Genomic DNA, 19,026 nt, shown 5'->3' with positions numbered 1-19,026 from the left:
AAAGAGAAATGGATACATAGATTAGGCACACACACACACACACAGAAAGAGAGAGAGAGAGAGAGAGAGAGAGAGAGAGAGAGAGAGAGAAACATATAGACAAATACAAACAGTCAGACAGACAGACAGACAAATAGACACATAGGTAAGTAGCCCCATAGACATACCTGTTGCTAATATCCACCACCACCCTTTTCTCCAGCAGGTGTGCAGGCAGTGTGTGGTGATGCTTGGCGGGGATGGCCACCACCACCACATCACCCATCACCACACCATCCTCCACCTTCACCACGTCAGCTTCGTCACTTCCAACCCAGGTCCTGTAAAGAAGTGCTCATTATCCCTTGTCAGATTTTCATTAGGACTTCGAGTGTATTCAACCAAAATATGGGTTTCTACTAATGTCATATTTTTCTCTGTACTGATTCTATGTCTATTCAACCCCTCTGTTTTGGTGATGGATGGAAATTTCTTGTCCTGGGTAACTGGGTAGAAATATCTCTTCAAAAATCACCTTTAGCCCTATGAAATGGTAATACACATCAGTCTGGTCACGAACGTGTACTTACTTATATTTTACAGGCGTTTACCTAGCGATTATGCTAGCCAGCACTCCCTGCTAATGTAGCCAAGTTAGCATCGTTCGGTATTTTTTGTCATATGATTCCTATCAGCCCTCAATAATTGTTTAATAATCATTAAGACACCACAGATAACTAAATATTATCAAGTGAGGGCGCCCACCATCCAATAACACGATGTATTGCTGCCTAGTGGCAGGACAAATGGTTCTGAAACCCATGAATCCATTGACTTCATTGTGCGGTAAACATGTAACCAAATGGATGCTTGGACCAGATAAGCCTCATAAGATTTTACATCCAAGGGAAGGTTGGGGTTTATTCTTCACATAATGCCGCATTGGGATGAATGAGGCTGGTCACCATTGCCTTAAAAATCGGGACTAAGTAGTGTCACGGGGGGACGTGAATTTAAAAATTAAATAAAGGTTATATGTTTTGCTTGAAAATAGAGACAAAGAACTGACTTGTGAAATCAAGCAGTAAGTTTTACTTTATGCCGGCTTACTTCGCCGATTCTCTAAGGATGAGAATTTATAAACTTTCTCAACAATACACAGCAGAGACTAATTACTCACGCGTGCTGTTTGTTAGTACTGTTAGCCTCTAGAGAAAGTGACTCCACCTCTGACAAGCAATAACTGATGCTATTAATGATAAACAGGTTCTTGTCGGTGCATTAATTCCTGGCGGATTTAAGCTTAATACAAAAGAAACTGGCCTGAGTACCAGTTATGAATAATACGAAGTGTTTGTGCAACCAGGAGCGGCAACTAAAATAAGCTTAATGTGGAAAAATAAAACACGAGTTTAATTACACTAAGCTCAAGGAAAAGAACTATAAATTTATTAATTACAATGAAATAAATTTACGTTACATGAGTCTCAAAATGAATTCAAATAACAAGGGAAGTACACTCACTCGCTCACTCAAAAGCTAAACTTAGACTTAGGAAAAACGAAAAGAAATACTGGTCAGTAGAGGGGGCTAAGCGGAATGACTGGGCGCCGATACATAGGACGGACGCTGCAATATGCTGAACCTTTCACCGTTTCACCGTCTAGGTGATTTCAGGAACGCGCTGTGGCGGCGCTGCTCCACGCTGGGCACGAACCTGCTCTCACGATGATCAAAGCCCGACTAAGTTCGAATTATGAAAGAGGGCCAGGGCCGGCCGTGCTTGCTTCAATGGTCAACGGAAAGAAAGTGAGCGATATACGCTCACAATAAATCACTCAGCAAAGGCGCCAACGTCGGGCGCAAGGATGATCACTTATGAAACAGTGAAAAATGTTCTGAAAACCGTCCCAATCGAGTGAATGCTAGGACGGTTGAACTGATTGATACTCAGTGGGAATTCCACTAGAATTCGCGGTTTTCACACTGAAACAAAATGTTACGAACCTACAAATACGCTCGCGCAAGTTCGTGACAAGTAGCCTAATCCAAGATCCCTATGCTCCCGATAGGGAAAAAAAAAAAGTATTGAGTGATTGGTACTGTTACAAGTACAAGTGAAATATATAAGCTGACCATTTTGTTATATGTAAGTATTAAACGTTATCTCAGATTACAAACTGCATAGTATTCACAACGCACGTAATAACTATATTTTACTCATTTTCCATGTTGTTTATATTTCATTGTCCCAAAATTCTGTACATCAGTTATGCAATATAGCAATGTGGTGATCTTAACACACATATATGCTTTGATTTTCATGGAATCGACGTGACTGGCAAGTGTTTATGATATATGGGAATACAGGGGGATGGGAACTTATGAGCACCAATCCACAATGATTTTCCTGGTTTTCTAGTGTGGCACAAGACTTCGCACCCTAGCAGAGTCCTTTGCCTCCCCCGATGTATATATACGTCACCTGATGCAGATGAATTAATTACATATTTACTTAAATCACATGTACAGTCAAGGTTCTAAAGAAAACAAGTATACATAATACATTGTAAAATCCATCACATCATGTGAGCAAAAGCATATTATTCCCTGTCAACTCTGCCACTTGCGTATCCTGCCAAAATTTAAATATCCCCTTATCATGGCTGTTTAGTTCTTAGTTGCCTATATCTGTTACTCCATCTAGTTACTTATATACCTGTCTAGCTCTATGGACTTGCAGCCAACTTGTGGCTATGTTTGGCAAGGACAGCCACCACCACCACCTCATCACTTAACACTGGACCGTTCTCCCCTCTCAAATAGTCTGTTGCTAATTGCAGTAAAGATGCAAAGTAAGCATTTCACATCTAAACAGTTAAGTTAGGCACGACGCCTAAAATTTGATCTCATAAATACAGTGAAAATACCATTTATGCACATTATCCCAAATTTCGTGAATCCATTGGGGTTCCTTTCATATTCTTTCGAACTTGTGGATTTAAATACAGCTCTCGTTATACTCTTCAACAAGGCATGTCTTTCCTAAGCTGAATTAATGTGCCCGTATACTGCAAAAACAAAATGGAGGAAGACATCATTATTTTGAAGGGGTTAAACGTTCATTAGCCCTCAAACTTGCACGGCCGACTTTTCCCAGAGAAAGTTTAATTTATGATTTATCTTTATTCCATGTCATTTAGATTACCTTCATACCGGTACTTATCCAGACTTCTGCCACGCGTGCCTTATAGTTCATCTCAGTGGCGTGCAAAGGAGAGTGGGGCAGTTTGAATCCAATGACTCCAACTAGAGGATGCAGTGAAAAAGGCTGAAACATCTTTTCTATCTCTCAAGCCATTAAAAAATACACCAGAATAAGAAAAGATTTGCAAACTATTATATTATTTTCTACTAGCTTGTAAGCCCATCTCAGGCTCCACCACCTAGGCGTCATCTAACAAGTAACTTATTTCCCCCGTGGACCTATTTTACCTCACTGACCATTCCTCCATTGGCCTGCTTTCCTACACGGACCAATATTCTCCCCTCGACCTGTTTTCCCCATGAACCTACTGTCTCTCTGGTTTATTTCTCAATTTATTATTATTATTATTATATTATTTTTATGACAAGAACGTATTTAATCCCTGTGCCTACTTTTCCGATGGACCTATTTCTTCATGCACCTACTTTTCCTATGGATCTATATTTTCCATGTACCTACTTTCCCTCATGGACCTAATTTCCCTCCACGGACCTAAGACCTTCACTGACCTATATCACTATATGGGCCAAGTTTCTTCACTGACCTGTATTCCTCATTGTTTTATTTCTTTCCGAGGGAACAAACCAAATCACCACCTGGACCGATTCTCTCTCGTGGATCTGCTCTCTCCATGAACCTTTTTTTTTTTTTTTTTTTTTTTTTTACCCATTTGACCTGTTTCCACCTGGGTTTATCTCCCACAAGAACGTGTTTCTCCATGGACTTTACCACATTAACCTACTGCATTCATGGACCCATTTACTCCATGAACTTATTCCCCAGTGGACCTGCTTTCCCCCACCCACCTACCCACCGACCAAGTCTGCCGTATATCTATCCACTCGCCCAGTGTAGTCTATCTCTTGTCTTGTCCTTCGGAAGTCACAAATTAACCCAATCGACCCAGCCCACTCACCCACTCATCCCACCCCCATTTACTCACTCCACCTATTTCACCCACCCCGCACACTCCCTAACCTTGCCTATCCACCCATCCAACCACCCACCCTGACCACCATCCCACCCTCATGTCCACCAGGGCAATATGCAAACACCTATGTCAGTTTACTGTACTGTACCTGTTTGGTGACAGTCCTACAAGGAATGCAAGACTGGCTCATGATGGCCTTTATTTCTTTCTTTTTCGGACTACATATCTATCTATCTATCTATCTATATACTGTATACTGTATATACCGGTATATATATATATATATATATATATATATATATATATATATATATATTTATATATGTACTGTATATTATATATATATATAGATAGATAGATAGATAGATAGATATAGTGTATATATATATATATATATATTATATATATATTTATATATATAGTGTATATTATATATATATATATATATATATATATATATATATTTATAATCTCTCTCTCTCTCTCTCTCTCACCTTGCTCTGGCGGGGTTCCTAGTAGCCACAACAGGTCGGTGTCCGGCAGCTACTAAACACGTCACCATCGCTCTCGTCATGTCACCGCTTCCCACCAGCACAATACGATCTTGGTTTCCCTCAGCGTCTTTCCCTTCTTCAGCGCCTCTTCCTTCACATTTTCGCACTCCTGCTCCATTCCTAAGCCCTTCTGCCCTGTTCCCACTCCCTCCAACGCCGCTCTCATGCCCCAGGGTCTCCATTTGGTAGGCGATGTTGGTATGACCGATATATTCGTTGCGACTGGCGTCATGTGATGTGCCATTAGCCTGCACTGCATTATCCATCTTGGCACCGATGATGCTGGGGTCTGTGGAGAGGTGGAACCTTGTTATTAATGTTAAGCTCGTTGCTTGAGGATGAGAGAGAGAGAGAGAGAGAGAGAGAGAGAGAGAGAGAGAGAGAGAGAGAGAGAGAGAGAGAAGGAGAGAGAAACAAAACCATGTCCGATAAGAAGCGACCATTATCGTTCACATTCATATTGTTCTCCACACAGATTTCGAACTGAAGTGGTTAGCTTTGGGGAAGGCAGTGACCGAACTGGCAGAGAGTGGGCCCGCAGTCCTAACGGACCCACGTATGAATCCCAGCTGGAGCAGGGAAGGGCTTTAAAAAAATGAATTTCAAAAAGCAGACTTCACTGATCTACCAGACGACCCTCCGACATGTAAAAATACCCCCACTAATGCCAATGCACTAATCCTGTATGAGACAGCCCTAGCATGTATTCAGTTTGGACGGTGGGTGTTAGCGCCGCACTAGCGACATGCGAAAGTGTATGATATGTAGGACTACTGGGCCTTGGAAACGGATTATGAAGCCAAAGCCCAGAGCTGGACACTTAAAAAAGGAAGATATCGCTTTCTTAAACCCATTTAGTCTAAAAACTAATTTTCAAATTAAATCTTAGTCTTGCTATGTCGATACTGATCAAAATGGGGCGGACCTCTCGTGGTGAAGGGGTTAGTGAAAGACATCCATACACTGGGGCGGTGTCTTGTGTGTTGCAGGACGGCTGTGTATGATGGTGTGGGTGTCAGTGTGGCAGCGACAGTGGGAAATGAAGAGAAGGGCGGATCCAGAAAATCAGGAACGGGGGAGTGTGGGGTCGCTATTCATAGGATCATCGGGCGGGAAAGGGGGGGGGGGGAGTGAGAGGGTAAAAATTCCACTGTACGGTCCTACATTTGATTAGTCTACATAAACTGTCTTCAACCAATGTTCAGTTTTCAGAGTTAATAATAATAGGTAATAATTCCCACTGCACAGGAGTGCATTTGCCAGAAGTACAAAACAAACTATATTTATCCTTAGCCCCCTGAAGGCAAAGGGGTATGACTAAAGGTAATGTTAAGGTAAAGCGAAATAAAATAGTTTCTGGTGAAATGAGTAAGCAACTCAACGTAAATAAATATGTAGGAAAATAAATTACAATGGCAACACACCTCCTGCCTCCGCCTCTCCCGCCAGACGCTGCTCACGTGACAGGCCAGTTCGCTACAAAAAATACTTAGTCAACTTCACGTCTTACTAGACAATATTCACTAAAAACATCCCCAAGCAAAACAAACAATATCAACTTGTAGGAAATAACTCAACAAGCTCGGGGACATACAATGTAGACATAATAAAAGGTCTCAAGGGCACGAGCATGTGCGGGTTATGTAATAATTACGTCCAGCGCTCGCGGAGAAAGCATTCTCTTGTCCTCGCATTTATCTCCTAGATATATGCATGCTGCCAATCTTATCTGAGCAGCCACACAGGGTGGCGCCAGCCGGGTGAGCCTCGCCACCCTTCCTTCCTGAACCCTCGCCTGCAAGACACTGATGACACTGAACCGTCCTCTCAACACACGAGAAATCCCCGGGCAGAGTGGAAGTGGAGCGTTATATATGGGCCTCCCTGTACAAGATCGTCTTAGTCTGTAAAGTCTACCCTACAGAGGTCGTCTAGAAGCTGAGTGAAACAAGAAGCTGTGCCAAGGCAAAGCGAACCCTTCCCAGGCAGTCATTTTAGTGCTGACGTATAAACACAACAGAATTTCTAGTCAAAGATGTCACATACCAAATTTGGAATAAATCGGGTGAAAATTGACAGTTCTATGCCCATTTGAAATTATAGGCCTGATCCACTTGACGTTGACCCACTTACCGCTAGCTGGGAGGGTTACACCCTTGGTGTAATGAGGCATGTTATAGGATGCAGATTATAAAGATGCACCTTTAGATTTTGGTTTCATGTCGATACGACGAATTTGAAAGGAGTTATGGCGAAAAAACTATTTATTTATTTATTTTAATTTTAGGGCCTACAGCCTGGGCCTGGGCCAAATTTGGCCCAAAATTTAATCAGGTGATCAGGAGGTCATAGTCCATCATCCCTGTAATTTTAGTCAAAATCACAAAAGTGGTTTTAGCATAAAGTTGTTAATAGACATACATACATACAAACAAACAAGCAAACAAACCGAGTAAACACAATGCCCGTCCCCTAGCCCCTCCGGGGCGGGGAAGGGTAATAAAGAATACATCGTCGTTCTGAAGAGGCTATTTAAGGAATTATTCACAATGTCAGATAGATATAAGATGGCCCTTTCTGCTCTCATAAGAATCATCCTCTTGACAGAAATTATATGGAACTGGGAGGGAGTTAATGTATAAAACAGCAGTATTGATCAGCAGTATCCCTGCGTAACGCGTTGTTCTGTGCTTCTGTATTAATCTGTTTCAGTCACCGAAAAATTAACACTATTTGTCAGGTGGGGCCAGGATTCCGCGGGCTTAAATGGTGAATGAATGGGAGTGTTGCCCTTTTAGTTGCGCAGACTCTGGTTAGTGTCTTATTCTATCAAGTTTTTTCTGGCTCTCAGGACCCCTACCTCACCTCTCTCCATGTTGAAAAGAGAGGTCTGGATGATGATGATGACGATGACGTTATGTAAGCGACGTTTACCTGACAGAGAAATTCAGATCTCTTAATCGTTGTCTTGTGTGCTTCTCCGGTGTGCTCCGTAACTTTCCCTTGCCATACCTTCGAGTACATTCAACCTTCCTGCATAATGATAACGATTTATGGCAAGGCTAAACCTTCTAATCTCTCGCAATTTTTCTAGTGATAACGATTACGGAAATTTTCAAATATACCGCGTTTGCCCTAATCTGATGAATATCCATATCCTTTTTCGGCTCAGTTGATGGCCAGGTGTAGTCGAACTGAATCCTTTTTTATTTATTTATTTATTTATTTTTATTTTTTACTAGCAACCAGGTATATTGACATTTTAAATTTAGAAATACCGGTAACAAGAAATTATTTTACTTTCTTCCAAACATAAAATGAACTTTTTTTTAGCTCCTTCATAGCTGGCTACCATTGACCCTGGGACATCTTCTCCTTTCGGCTCTCCCCTTAGGGGTCGCCACAGCGGATCACCCGTCTCCATATTACTCTGTCTTCTGCATCTTCTTCTCTTACACCTGCCACCCACATGTCCTTCACTACATCCATAAACCTTCTCTTTGGCCTTCCTCTCTTTCTCCTGCCTGGTAACTCCATTTCCAGCATCCTCCTCCCGACATACTCCTCATCCCTCCTATGCACATGTCCAAACCATCTCAGTCTCGCCTCTCTAACTTTGTCCCCAAACTGACCTACGTGCGCTGTCCCTCTAATATGTTCATTTCTAATTTTGTCCAACCTCGTCACTCCTAGTGGCCATGGGACATACTGCTATATAAATAAAGAGTAGCAAGCTTGTTACTTTTTTTTTTTTTTTTTGATAACAGAACAGAGGAAGGAAAAACAAAGGAATAAAAAGAAATAATCCATACACCATATTACAGGTGTCCTCTGTTTATAAAATATCTGTAACAGTTAGACTTGAACAGCTGTAGGTTGAAGTTTGGAGGGAAACAACTCTGGGGAAGCGAGATCCAAAGAGATGCAGTATGGGGAATGAAAGAATTCTGATAGGGCAGAAGTTCTGCAATATGGGTGAGTGACATTCCAGTCATGAGCGCTACCAGATGCCCGTGTAGCACGAGGGAAGGCATGGACAGGTGGCATCATGGACGCAACTTCGTCTGAGCATTTGTCATAAAAATATCTGTATAATAATGTTTGGGAGACAACATTCCTTCTTGGTTGTAGGGGAGGTAGTTTATTTGTAATAACAGGGTTGTTAATAATGTTAACAGCCTTGTTCCAAATTTTGTCTAGTTGTTTTAATGCAGCCTCTCCGCATCCATTCCACAAGGGTGAGCAATATTCAAGCTGAAAGCGTACATGACTCTTTTGAATTACAGCTAACTGCTCATCAGTGAAGAAGTTACGGACTCTGTACATTAGTCCAAGTTTCTTTGAGGCAGTTTTAGCAAGTGATCTAACATGAGAGGTCCAGCTGAGGGCATTGGTAAGTGAGACGCCGAGAATTTCAATACTTTTGGAGATGGGAATATTAGTAGTACTGAAGGTAATATACGAATCTGGCAATATCTGTCTATCAGTAAATTGTACATATTTAGTTTTATTAGCATTAAATGAGACAAGGTTGTTTGTCCCCATTCACTGATCGTAGATAGGTCTTGATTTAGGGAGATGGCTGTACTGAGTTGAGAGGTAGAGATATTAGACTTTGTAAATGGGTGTCTGAGTGTGAATGAACTATGTAGTGTTGAGTCATCTGCATATGAGTGGAAGGGATTATGAGTGACAGATAAGAGATCATTAATATGAACCAGGAACAGGGTTGGCGCCAGAACTGATCCCTGCGGCACGCTGGCGTTAATTGAGTGGAAATTGGAATATACATCATCTACTTTTACTCTTATTTTCCTGTCATTGAGATATGAGGAAATCAAAGGAACAAAAGACGTTAGTCCATAGCAAGGGAGTTTGGACAGCAGGGAACGGTGCCATACTCTATCGAAAGCTTTAGAAATATCAAGGGCTGCTGCCTAAGTTTCTCTATGTAAGTCAATTGATTGATGGATGGTATGGGTTAGGAGATTGAGTATGTCAATGGTGGATCTTTCGAGGCAGAAACCTTATTGTCTATCACTAATTAAGTTTTTGGATTCAAGATGTTTACCAATGTGCTTATTAATTAAAGTTTCAAATACCTTACCAAGAGAAGATGTGACAGCATGAAGAAGTACGTATGCATAGTCTGACTAATTTAGCTAGAACAGAGGCAAGTTCAGGGGAACACTTTTTCAAAACAATCTGCGGAATTCCATCTGGGCCTGGAGCTTTGTTAGTAGGTAAATTGTCTAGGATGGATTTTACGTATCTTGTCTGTATTTTAAGTGGAACAATTTCGGGAGAGTCAAGTTCTAGTACTGAGATGTTCTTGCTGGCATCGTCTATGGTAGAATTTTTGGCAAATGTACTGGCAAAAATATCTACTTACGCACGTGGGTCATTTGTAATGCTGCCATCTGAAGATTTTAGTGGGGGAATGGATGATGACTTCTTAAAGTTATTATTGAAAGAATTAAGAGTTGACCAAAATATTTTATTGTCATTAGGGTTGTTAAGTAGTTTTGATGCTTGTTTTTGAAGAAAGTTTGATTTAGCAAGATTTATTACAAGTCTTGGATGATTTCTAGCAATTTTAAATTGAGAGAGTCATTCAGATATTTTTTATTTTAAATAAGAGTTATATGCTAATGACTTTTGGGCTGTTGCTCTGGCACAGTTGCCATCAAACCATTTTGGAGAGTTCGATCTTTTAGTGAACTGTTGACTTGGTATGAATAAATCCATACCAGCTAGTATTAAATCGCAAATGTGGGTCTGGGTAGAATTGGGATCACTAGAGAAGAAAGACTGCCATAGAATGTCAGCAAGATAATTTCTAAATCCATCCTAGTCTGCCCTGTCAAAGTGCCATCGGGTCACTCTGACAGGTTCAGAACGGGGAGGTGTGGGAGGGTTAACTAATGAGGCTTTGATGAGATTGTGGTCAGAGGATCCAAGTGATGACAGTACCTCTGTCCTAAAATGATCTGGATTATTCGTCAAGAATAAATCCAAGAGATGGGTATTATGGTCTGGATTATCAGGTATTCTGGCTGGTTGCTTTACCAGCTGGGTGAGATTAAACGATTCTGCAAATAGCTCGCGCTGTAGACCAGCGTCATCAGTCCTGGTAGAGTGCAATAACCATTCAACATTATGTATGTTAATATCACCCAAAATGGTAATTTCGGTGCTAAGGGCAAGGTTAAGGTTACTCAACTGTGTGGATATGGAATCAAATACACTGGGTTCCGAAGAAGCACTGGGGGAGCGATTGACAACACAGATACATTTGGTAATATTTTGACAGTTTAGTTTATATAATGAGTAATCAAAACTGGGTGAAGTGAAGTTTAAAATAGTGTCAACTGCATATTGGGATTTGATATAACAACAGGTGCCGCCCTTGTTACAGAAGTTTGTGAGTAGATGGTAACCGGAGAAACAGTATGGGGATATATCAGTAGTGGGTGAGATTTGTGTTTCTGTGAGGAAAAGGGCCAGAGGGGACATGGATTGAAGGAAAAATGAACTGAGTTTAAATTTGTACTAAGGCCGCGGATGTTGGTAAAGAATAAGGCCGCACTTTCACTTCACTGACGAGCATCACTGGAAATTGCAAGAGTTGCTGCCGGCACAGTCGCTTGATGGCGACCGGAAAGACCCTGTGCCGCCAACCCTACCCTGCCGGTGGTGGCAATCTGAGGTACCACCTCATTTGATAGTAACACTGCAGCGGCCATTGCTAAAGAGAGTGAGTAGAAGGTGTGATATGTTATGCACGTGTAGTGTGGTGTAGACAGTTGAAGGTAGAGGTATTATGAGAGCATGCTGGCCTACTGAATGCTAGAGTGGGAAATGTAGCAGTTGAAGGTGTAGTTGGTATGAATGGTGTGCCTGGAAGAAATGAAAATGAGGAACGAATGATAGGGATGTGTGTTGAATGTGAGATGGTGATTGGAAATACGTTGTTTGAGAAGAAAGATATTTATAAGTATACATGGGTGAGACAGGAGGGTGGAAGGGTTGTTGATAGAACTTTGATGGACTATGTGGTTGTGTCTAGGAATGTAATAGGAAGATTGTTGGATGTGAGAGTTCTGAGAGGGGAGGGTGGAGGTATGTCTGACCACTACCTGGTGGAGGGAAAGTTGAGAGTAGGTAAGAGATGGGCGAGAGCTAGGAGGGTTAGGTGTGGCAGGAAGGTTTTGAAAGTGAGTGAGTTGGATAAAAGAGAGAAAATGATAGAGTATCAGGAGAAATTGAAAGATGAGTGGAACACAGTGAAAGATCAGGAAAATGGCAGTGTGGAGAAGGGATGGCAGTTGTTAAAGAGTGCTGTGGTGGGGCATGCAGAAGAGGTGTGTGGTGTGAGACGTGTGGGTGGTGGTGTAAGAAAAGGAAGTGAATGGTGGTGCGAGGAAGTAAGTATGGCTGTGGCTGAGAAGAGACGTGCATATGAAGTGTGGCTGCAGAGGAAGGATGACGTGTCATACGAGAGGTATAAGGAAAAGAGGAATAGGGCGAGAAGGGCTATGCGTGATGTTAAAGTGGCAGCAGATGAGAGGTGGGGTAGGCGGCTGACTGAGAATTTTCAACAGAATAAGAAAATGTTCTGGAAGGAGGTTAAAAGGGTGCGAAAGGGAGAGTCTGGGAAGGAAGAGTGAGTAAAAGCAGAGGATGGAAGGATGTCAACTGAGATGGATGCAGTATGAAAGAGATGGGCAGAGTATTTTGAAAGACTGTTAAATGTAGAGGAGGAAAGAGTGGCTGAGATTGTGGCAGATGGAAGGGTGCAAGGAATAAATGTGTTAGGAGAGTTGAATGATTCTTCGATCACGAAGGAGGAAGTGGAGAAGACAGTAAAGGAGATGAAAACTGGGAAAGCTGCAGGTATGGATGGGTGTGTTGTGGAATGCCTGAAGGGTGGTGGAGTGACTATTGTTGACTGGTTAGTAAGATTGTTGAATGTGTGCTTTGAGAAAGGTATGGTGCCAATTGACGGGGCAAGTGCTTGTGTGGTCCCGTTGTATTAAGGCAAGGGTGATAAGTATGAATGTACTAGCTTTAGGGGTGTAAGTCTGTTGAGTGTTGTAGGTAAGGTGTATGGTAGTGTTAATTATGAGAATTAGAGAGGGTACAGAGGGAGTGATTGGTGATGAGCAATATCGCTTTAAGAGAGGGAGGGGATGCGTGGATCAGGTGTTCACTGTGAGACAAGTGTGTGAAAAGTATTTAACGAAAGGCATGGATGTGTTTTGGGCATTCATGGATTTAGAGAAAGCGTATGATAGAATTGATAGGGAGGCTTTATGGACTGTTTTAAGATTGTATGGACTTGATGGTAGGTTACTAAAAGGGGTGAAAAGATTTTATGTAAATAGTAGAGCGTGTGTAAGAGTGAGAAATTTCTGTGAGTGATTGGTTTCCCGTGAGAGTGGGGCTGCGACAGGGATGTGTGATGTCGCCTTGGTTGTTTAATTTTTATATGGATGGTGTTGTAAGGGAGGTGAATGCAAGAGTTTTAGGTGGAGGTCTGAGTCTGGTGAATGTTGATGGTGGAGAGTGGAATCTGAAGTAGCTGCTGTTTGCAGATGATACTGCACTGGTGGCTGATTCAGAGGAGAGACTGAGACAGTTGGTAGAGGAGTTTGGAAGGGTGTGTGAAAGGAGGAAATTGAAAGTAAATGAAAATAAGAGTAAAGTGAAGTGTACGAGGTTGGTAGATGGTAGGGGGATGAATATAATTTTGAATGGTGAGTTGCTTGAGGAGGTAGAGTGTTTTAAATATTTAGGGTCACATATTGCTGTGGATGGAAGAATAGATGCAGAAGTGAAGTTTAGAATGAATGAAGTAGGTAAGGTGCTGGGAGGAATGAAATAAGTGTTTAGATGTCGTTCGCTTAGAATGGATGTAAAGAGAAGGCTTTATGAGGGTGTTGTGGTACCGACTACGTTATATGGGGCTGAAACATGGAATATGGGTGTAGCAGAGAGGAAAAGTTTGAATGTAATGGAGATGAGGTGTCTGAAGAGTATGTGAGGAGTGATGCGTATGGATCGAGTGCAAAATGATGAAGTGCGAAGGAGAACTGGAGTGGTCCGGGAGATGGCTGGTAGAGTTCATCAGAGGGTGTTGCGATGGTTTGGGCTTATGGAGAGAATGGATAATGAGCAACTGGTGAAAAAGATAAATAGATCTGATGTGAGAGGTGTAAGGCTGAGAGGGAGACCACGAATAGGATGGATGGACAGTGTGAGGAGAACGCTGGATGCGAGAGGGATGTCTGATGAGCAAGGAAGAGTGGCTGTGCGTGACAGAAATAAATGGAGAAAAATTGTGAATGAATAAATGTTGACGCAGCCCTGAGGGGATATTCTCCCACATTTGGTCTGATCAGCTAGTCAGGTCAGGTGCGGGTAAGGGGATGGGTCTATTATGATGTGGCAGGGGTAAACCAGCTCTATTGTCGGGCCCTGCTGCGGATGTTACTGATTGCACTGCGCAGTTGACCCTTGTGTGGTGTGGTGCGGTGAGGATCTGTCCCTTCTTCCCTTTGGGGCTAAGATGCGAATGAATGTGTTTGAATGGATGAGTAAATAGGGAGTGTGTCGTCCTGTCTCAGCTACCTCCCTTTCCTTGGGGGAAGCAGCCTAGGTATATAGATAGATGCAGACCTACTCTCTATATAAATGAATGCACTGAAAATGTTCAGCAAAGGGAAATGGTCAGGATCAAGTCCTGAGGGCTGGTGAAACGGGAGCTCCAGCTCTCCCTATCACCAGCTTATTATTATTATTATTATTATTATTATAGTATTATATTATAATAACTGTACCTTAATATCGCCCAGATTTTTGTCCTTCTGCTGCTTATTTCATGTAGCTTGATGGTTAAAAAAATAAAATAAAGTGCTATAACTCTGCATCCATTCCACAGCAAATCTTCCTGACTCGCATCATATTCTAGTGTTAATCTGTTAATTAATAATAATAATAATAATAATAATAATAATAATAATAATAATTAATAATCATAATAATAATAATAATAATAATAATAATAATAATAATAATAAATAATAATAATAATAAAAAAAATAATAATAACGGTATAAGTAACTAGTTACCTGTTTTTGTGTAGCCACAACAAGGAAACTATGCCATGGCTGTTTATGGTAGGGTAAGATATGAAACTCTGGCATCACAAACAAGTCTGTGATAATTAAAAGTGGGTCGAGGTCATTCGTCTTTGGAACATGGACTTGGATACACCTAAGGAAGCTTCTTGTGTAATATCAACAAGATCTGAAGACAAAGGTGTGGAAGAACGCATGGGTACATTTTACATGTCTCAATAACTGTCTAATTGTATGCTAAACTGTAACCTTATTCCTTTCTGATCATAAGAGGGGCCACTGCTATATTTATACAAAGTTACAGCTTTACAGCGTCTGTGGTTTTCTCTAAAACGTGCGACAATTAAACAACAAGCAGATTTGAATTCGGTACTTCTCCACAAGGCTAAATGGAAAAATATTAAACCAAATTTCTTAGCAATTTTTTTATCTTAGGATTTTCGACCAAATACAATTAGTTTTTGAGATCTTTCAATTTCAAATATGCGATTTTTGCAATAAAAGTAGTATATGACCTTCAAGAACAGGTCTGGGTCATTTATATTTGGTACAAGCACTTGGATTACCCTAGGATACCTTCATGTATAAGATGTCAAGATCTAAGAGAAAAGCGCAAAGAAAAAAATAATAATAATGACCAAAACAATAAGTTTCGCCATTTATATGCCGAAGCTTAATGACGATAATAATAAATCTTTTGTTTCTCAAAAGCGCCAGTCTTTATAAAGGAATTCACTAACGCTGGAAACACATTTGCCCTTTAGTCTATCTATCTATCTATAGCCCGACGCCCTAATCCCGCAAAGGGTGGCCGCAGACAAAACGCCTCTAAGTCGCTCTGTCACCCACCATTTGACTACCCTCCCCCCAACTCACCCCCCCTCCCTCATATACCTCTCAACTCCATCCCTCCACCTCATCCTCGGTCTACCTCTCCCTCTCCCTCCCTCCACCTCACCTACATACACCCTCTTAGTCAGTCTTTCATTCTCCATTCTCTTCACATGTCCAAACCACCTCAGTGTATTTCTCCTAATCTTCTCAACCACATCCACATCCACCCCACAGCATTCCTTCACTTCTTCATTCGTCAACCTGTGCCTCCACGTCACTCCACATGCTCCTCTCAAGTAACTCATTTCCACTGCTCTCACTCTTGACTTGTTCCCCTCTTGCAAGGTCCATGCCTCGCTTCATACGTCAGGGTAGGGATCACAATACTATCATGCAGTGACTTCTTAACTTCCATACTCACCTCACTATTTCTCATCACTGCTTTCAGCGCACCAACAAACTTCCTTCCCTGCTGTACCCTTTCACGCACTTCATCCCCCAAAGTTCCATCCTTACTCATCACACTACCCAAGTACTTGAATGCACTCACATTCTCCATATCCTCACCATCCAACCTCACTGCACACTCTGTGACTTCATTCCTCTCAAACACCATAACTTTACTTTTGTTTACATTAACTTTCAGCTTCCTCCTCCTACACACTGTCCCAAATTCATTCACCAAACCTTGCAACTCCCATTCATCTTCACTCAACAGTACTGTATCATCAGTAAACAGCAACACCGGAATCTTCCAAATCTCACCCTCATTCATTAGAGCCACCCCCACATCCACTGCCCTACCCTGCACCTCCTTTACAACCTCATCCATGTATATATTAAACAGCCATGGAGACATCACACACCCCTGTTTCAGTCCCACATTGAGATCAAAGAACTCACTCAGCTCACCATCCACTCGCACCGTAACCCTAGCTCCCTCGTACATACTCTTCACAGCACTCAACAATTTTCCCTCCACTCCATATATTCTTAATACCTTCCACATACCTTGCCTATCTATTCTGTCATAAGCTTTCTCCAAGTCCATGAAGGCAGCATACACTTTCCTTCCCTTCTCTAGATACTTCTCCACTAAACATCTTAGAACAAATATCTGATCTACACACCCTTTTCCCTTCCTAAATCCCCCTTGTTCTTCTCCAACTAGCTCCTCTGTCATATGCCTAACCCTATCAATGAGTATTCTACCATATATTTTACCAGTCACACTAAGTAGGCAAATACCCCTATGGTTACCACATACTTCTCTCTCTCCTTTTCCTTTGTATGAAGGAACAATTATACCTGATTTCCAGTCCTCTGGAACCCTTCCTTCTTCCCAAGCCAATCTACACAACTTCCATATCCATTCCACAACAATCTCACCCCCATACCTAAGCATTACACTATACACTCCATCAATTCCTGGGGCCTTTCCCAACTTAATAATCTTCATCGCTTCCACTACTTCCGCCCTACTGATCTCTTCCTCCCTCCTTTCATCTCTTCTTCTCCCAGCCATTCCCCAACCACTTAAACTCGCACTGCTCTCACTCTCCACATTCAACAAATCCTCAAAGTGCTCCTTCCATCTTCTCAGTTTCTCTCTCTTCTCCACCAACAATCTATTATTCCTATCTTTCACTCCCCTACTATTTCCCCTTTCACACTGCCTTACTTTCTTTACCTCCTTCCAAAACAATTTCTTACTCTCTCTCCATTTCACACTCAGATTCCTCCCAAACTCCTCATCCACTTTCTTTTTACTCTTCTTCACCAGTCTCTTAACCTCCCTTCTCCTGCTCACATATACCTCTCTCTTCTCTCTGTCATCTTCTCCCCTACCTCTACTCGCTAACCATTCACTATATGCCTTCTTCTTTTGTTCCACAGCTCGTTTCACCTCATCATTCCACCATGCTGTCCCTTGCACACTCTTGCATCTCCTCCTCACTCCACAAACCACCTCACACGCAGCGCCTATCTCTTTTGTGAATATCTTACATACGTCTTTCACCCCTTCCATCTGCTCTAGCTCATACCTTCCCAGTCTTTCTTCCGCTATGCTCTTATACTCTGTCATTTTCTCACTATCTTGCAATTTCTCCACTCTTCTCACAGGAGTTGCTTCCTCCTGTCTTCCCCTTCGTCTCCTGAACCACTTTCTTTGCAGCTCTTCCTTGGCCATCACTAAGTGATGGTCCGAGACTCCATTCCCCCACCCTCTCCACACTCTTGCATCCAACACTTGTCTTCTCATTCGCTCATCCACTCACACGTAGTCTATCATTGCCATTCGTTCAACAAGTTCATCATCCATCCTCCTCATTACTCTCCATGTATACCGGTGGATCATCTTATGCCGAAAGTAGGTGTTGGCTTTTGCCAACCCCTTACAAGCACAGATGTCCACCAAAGCACTTCCATTCCCATCTACGTCAGCTGGCACACCCCACTGACCCACCACTTCATCCACTCGTACATTCCCAACTTTGCCATTCATGTCTCCAATCAACAGCACTCTCTTGCTCCTCTCAAACTTGTCCATACACGCTTCTACACTCGCCCAAAACTCATCTTTCACTCTTGCCACTGGATCCTCTGTCGGGGCATACACATATACAATCGCCCACGCTTGTATACCTACTTTCATCCTCACCCAGACAATCCTTGCACCCACTGTTCCATACTCTCTTATATTCTCCTTCCACTTCTTGCTTATCATCAGACATACTCCCTCTCTTGCCCTCTCATTTTCATTGACTCCTGCACATATACCTAAACCATATTCCCATTCTCTCACCCTTTCACCTTTCCATTTAGTTTCAGTGAATCCACATATATCCACTTTTGCATCCTGAAGCACCTGAACAATCTCTCTCTCTTTCACTTCATCATTCACTCCTCTCACATTCCACGTTCCCACCCTAAGAATGTCCTTCCTCCGTTCCTTAGTCGTCAATGTATGGCCCGTCCGGGTCCGAGGCGTTTTGTTCGCTTTTTTAGTTAGTTCTTTTTACAGGGTGGGGCACTAACCCATCACCAACCCTTTTAGTCGCCTCGTATGACAAGCAGGGATACTGGGGGAGTATTCTTGAAACCTCCCTACCCCCAGGGGGTGACATTATTGACACACAACAGAAATTTCTTGAGCAGGAAAAAGAAAAGGGAAATTCATGACCAGATTTATATGATGACTGGGAAATAGAAAATTAAGTTTGGCCACAGCGCATCACCTGACATTGAGACTTTTAAAACCTTGGTGTCGTTATCGCTCGGTACTTATCAAATTCATGAGATTTTTATCGTTCTATT

At 42.1% G+C, this 19,026-nt stretch overlaps 1 protein-coding gene across 1 annotated transcript in view; it reads right to left on the bottom strand.

Annotated features, from left to right (window-relative positions):
• Positions 1-19,026, bottom strand: part of LOC145412901 (metalloreductase STEAP4-like) — an 80,604-nt gene that overhangs the window by 23,805 nt on the left and 37,773 nt on the right. Inside the window, exons 2-3 of the mRNA XM_080282698.1 lie at positions 4,673-5,021; positions 168-320 (exon numbers count right to left, since the gene is read on the bottom strand). Coding sequence (XP_080138824.1) covers positions 168-320; positions 4,673-5,021 — 502 coding nt within the window. The remainder of the gene's footprint in view (positions 1-167; positions 321-4,672; positions 5,022-19,026) is intronic.

This window comes from Coenobita brevimanus, chromosome 94 (genome assembly GCF_032717465.1).
Source record: "Coenobita brevimanus isolate Jiangsu-jjx chromosome 94, ASM3271746v2, whole genome shotgun sequence".
In the NCBI taxonomy this organism is placed as follows: domain Eukaryota; kingdom Metazoa; phylum Arthropoda; class Malacostraca; order Decapoda; family Coenobitidae; genus Coenobita; species Coenobita brevimanus.
The sequence above is the reverse complement of the archived record's forward strand: the minus strand, read 5'-3'. Positions and strand labels throughout refer to the sequence as shown.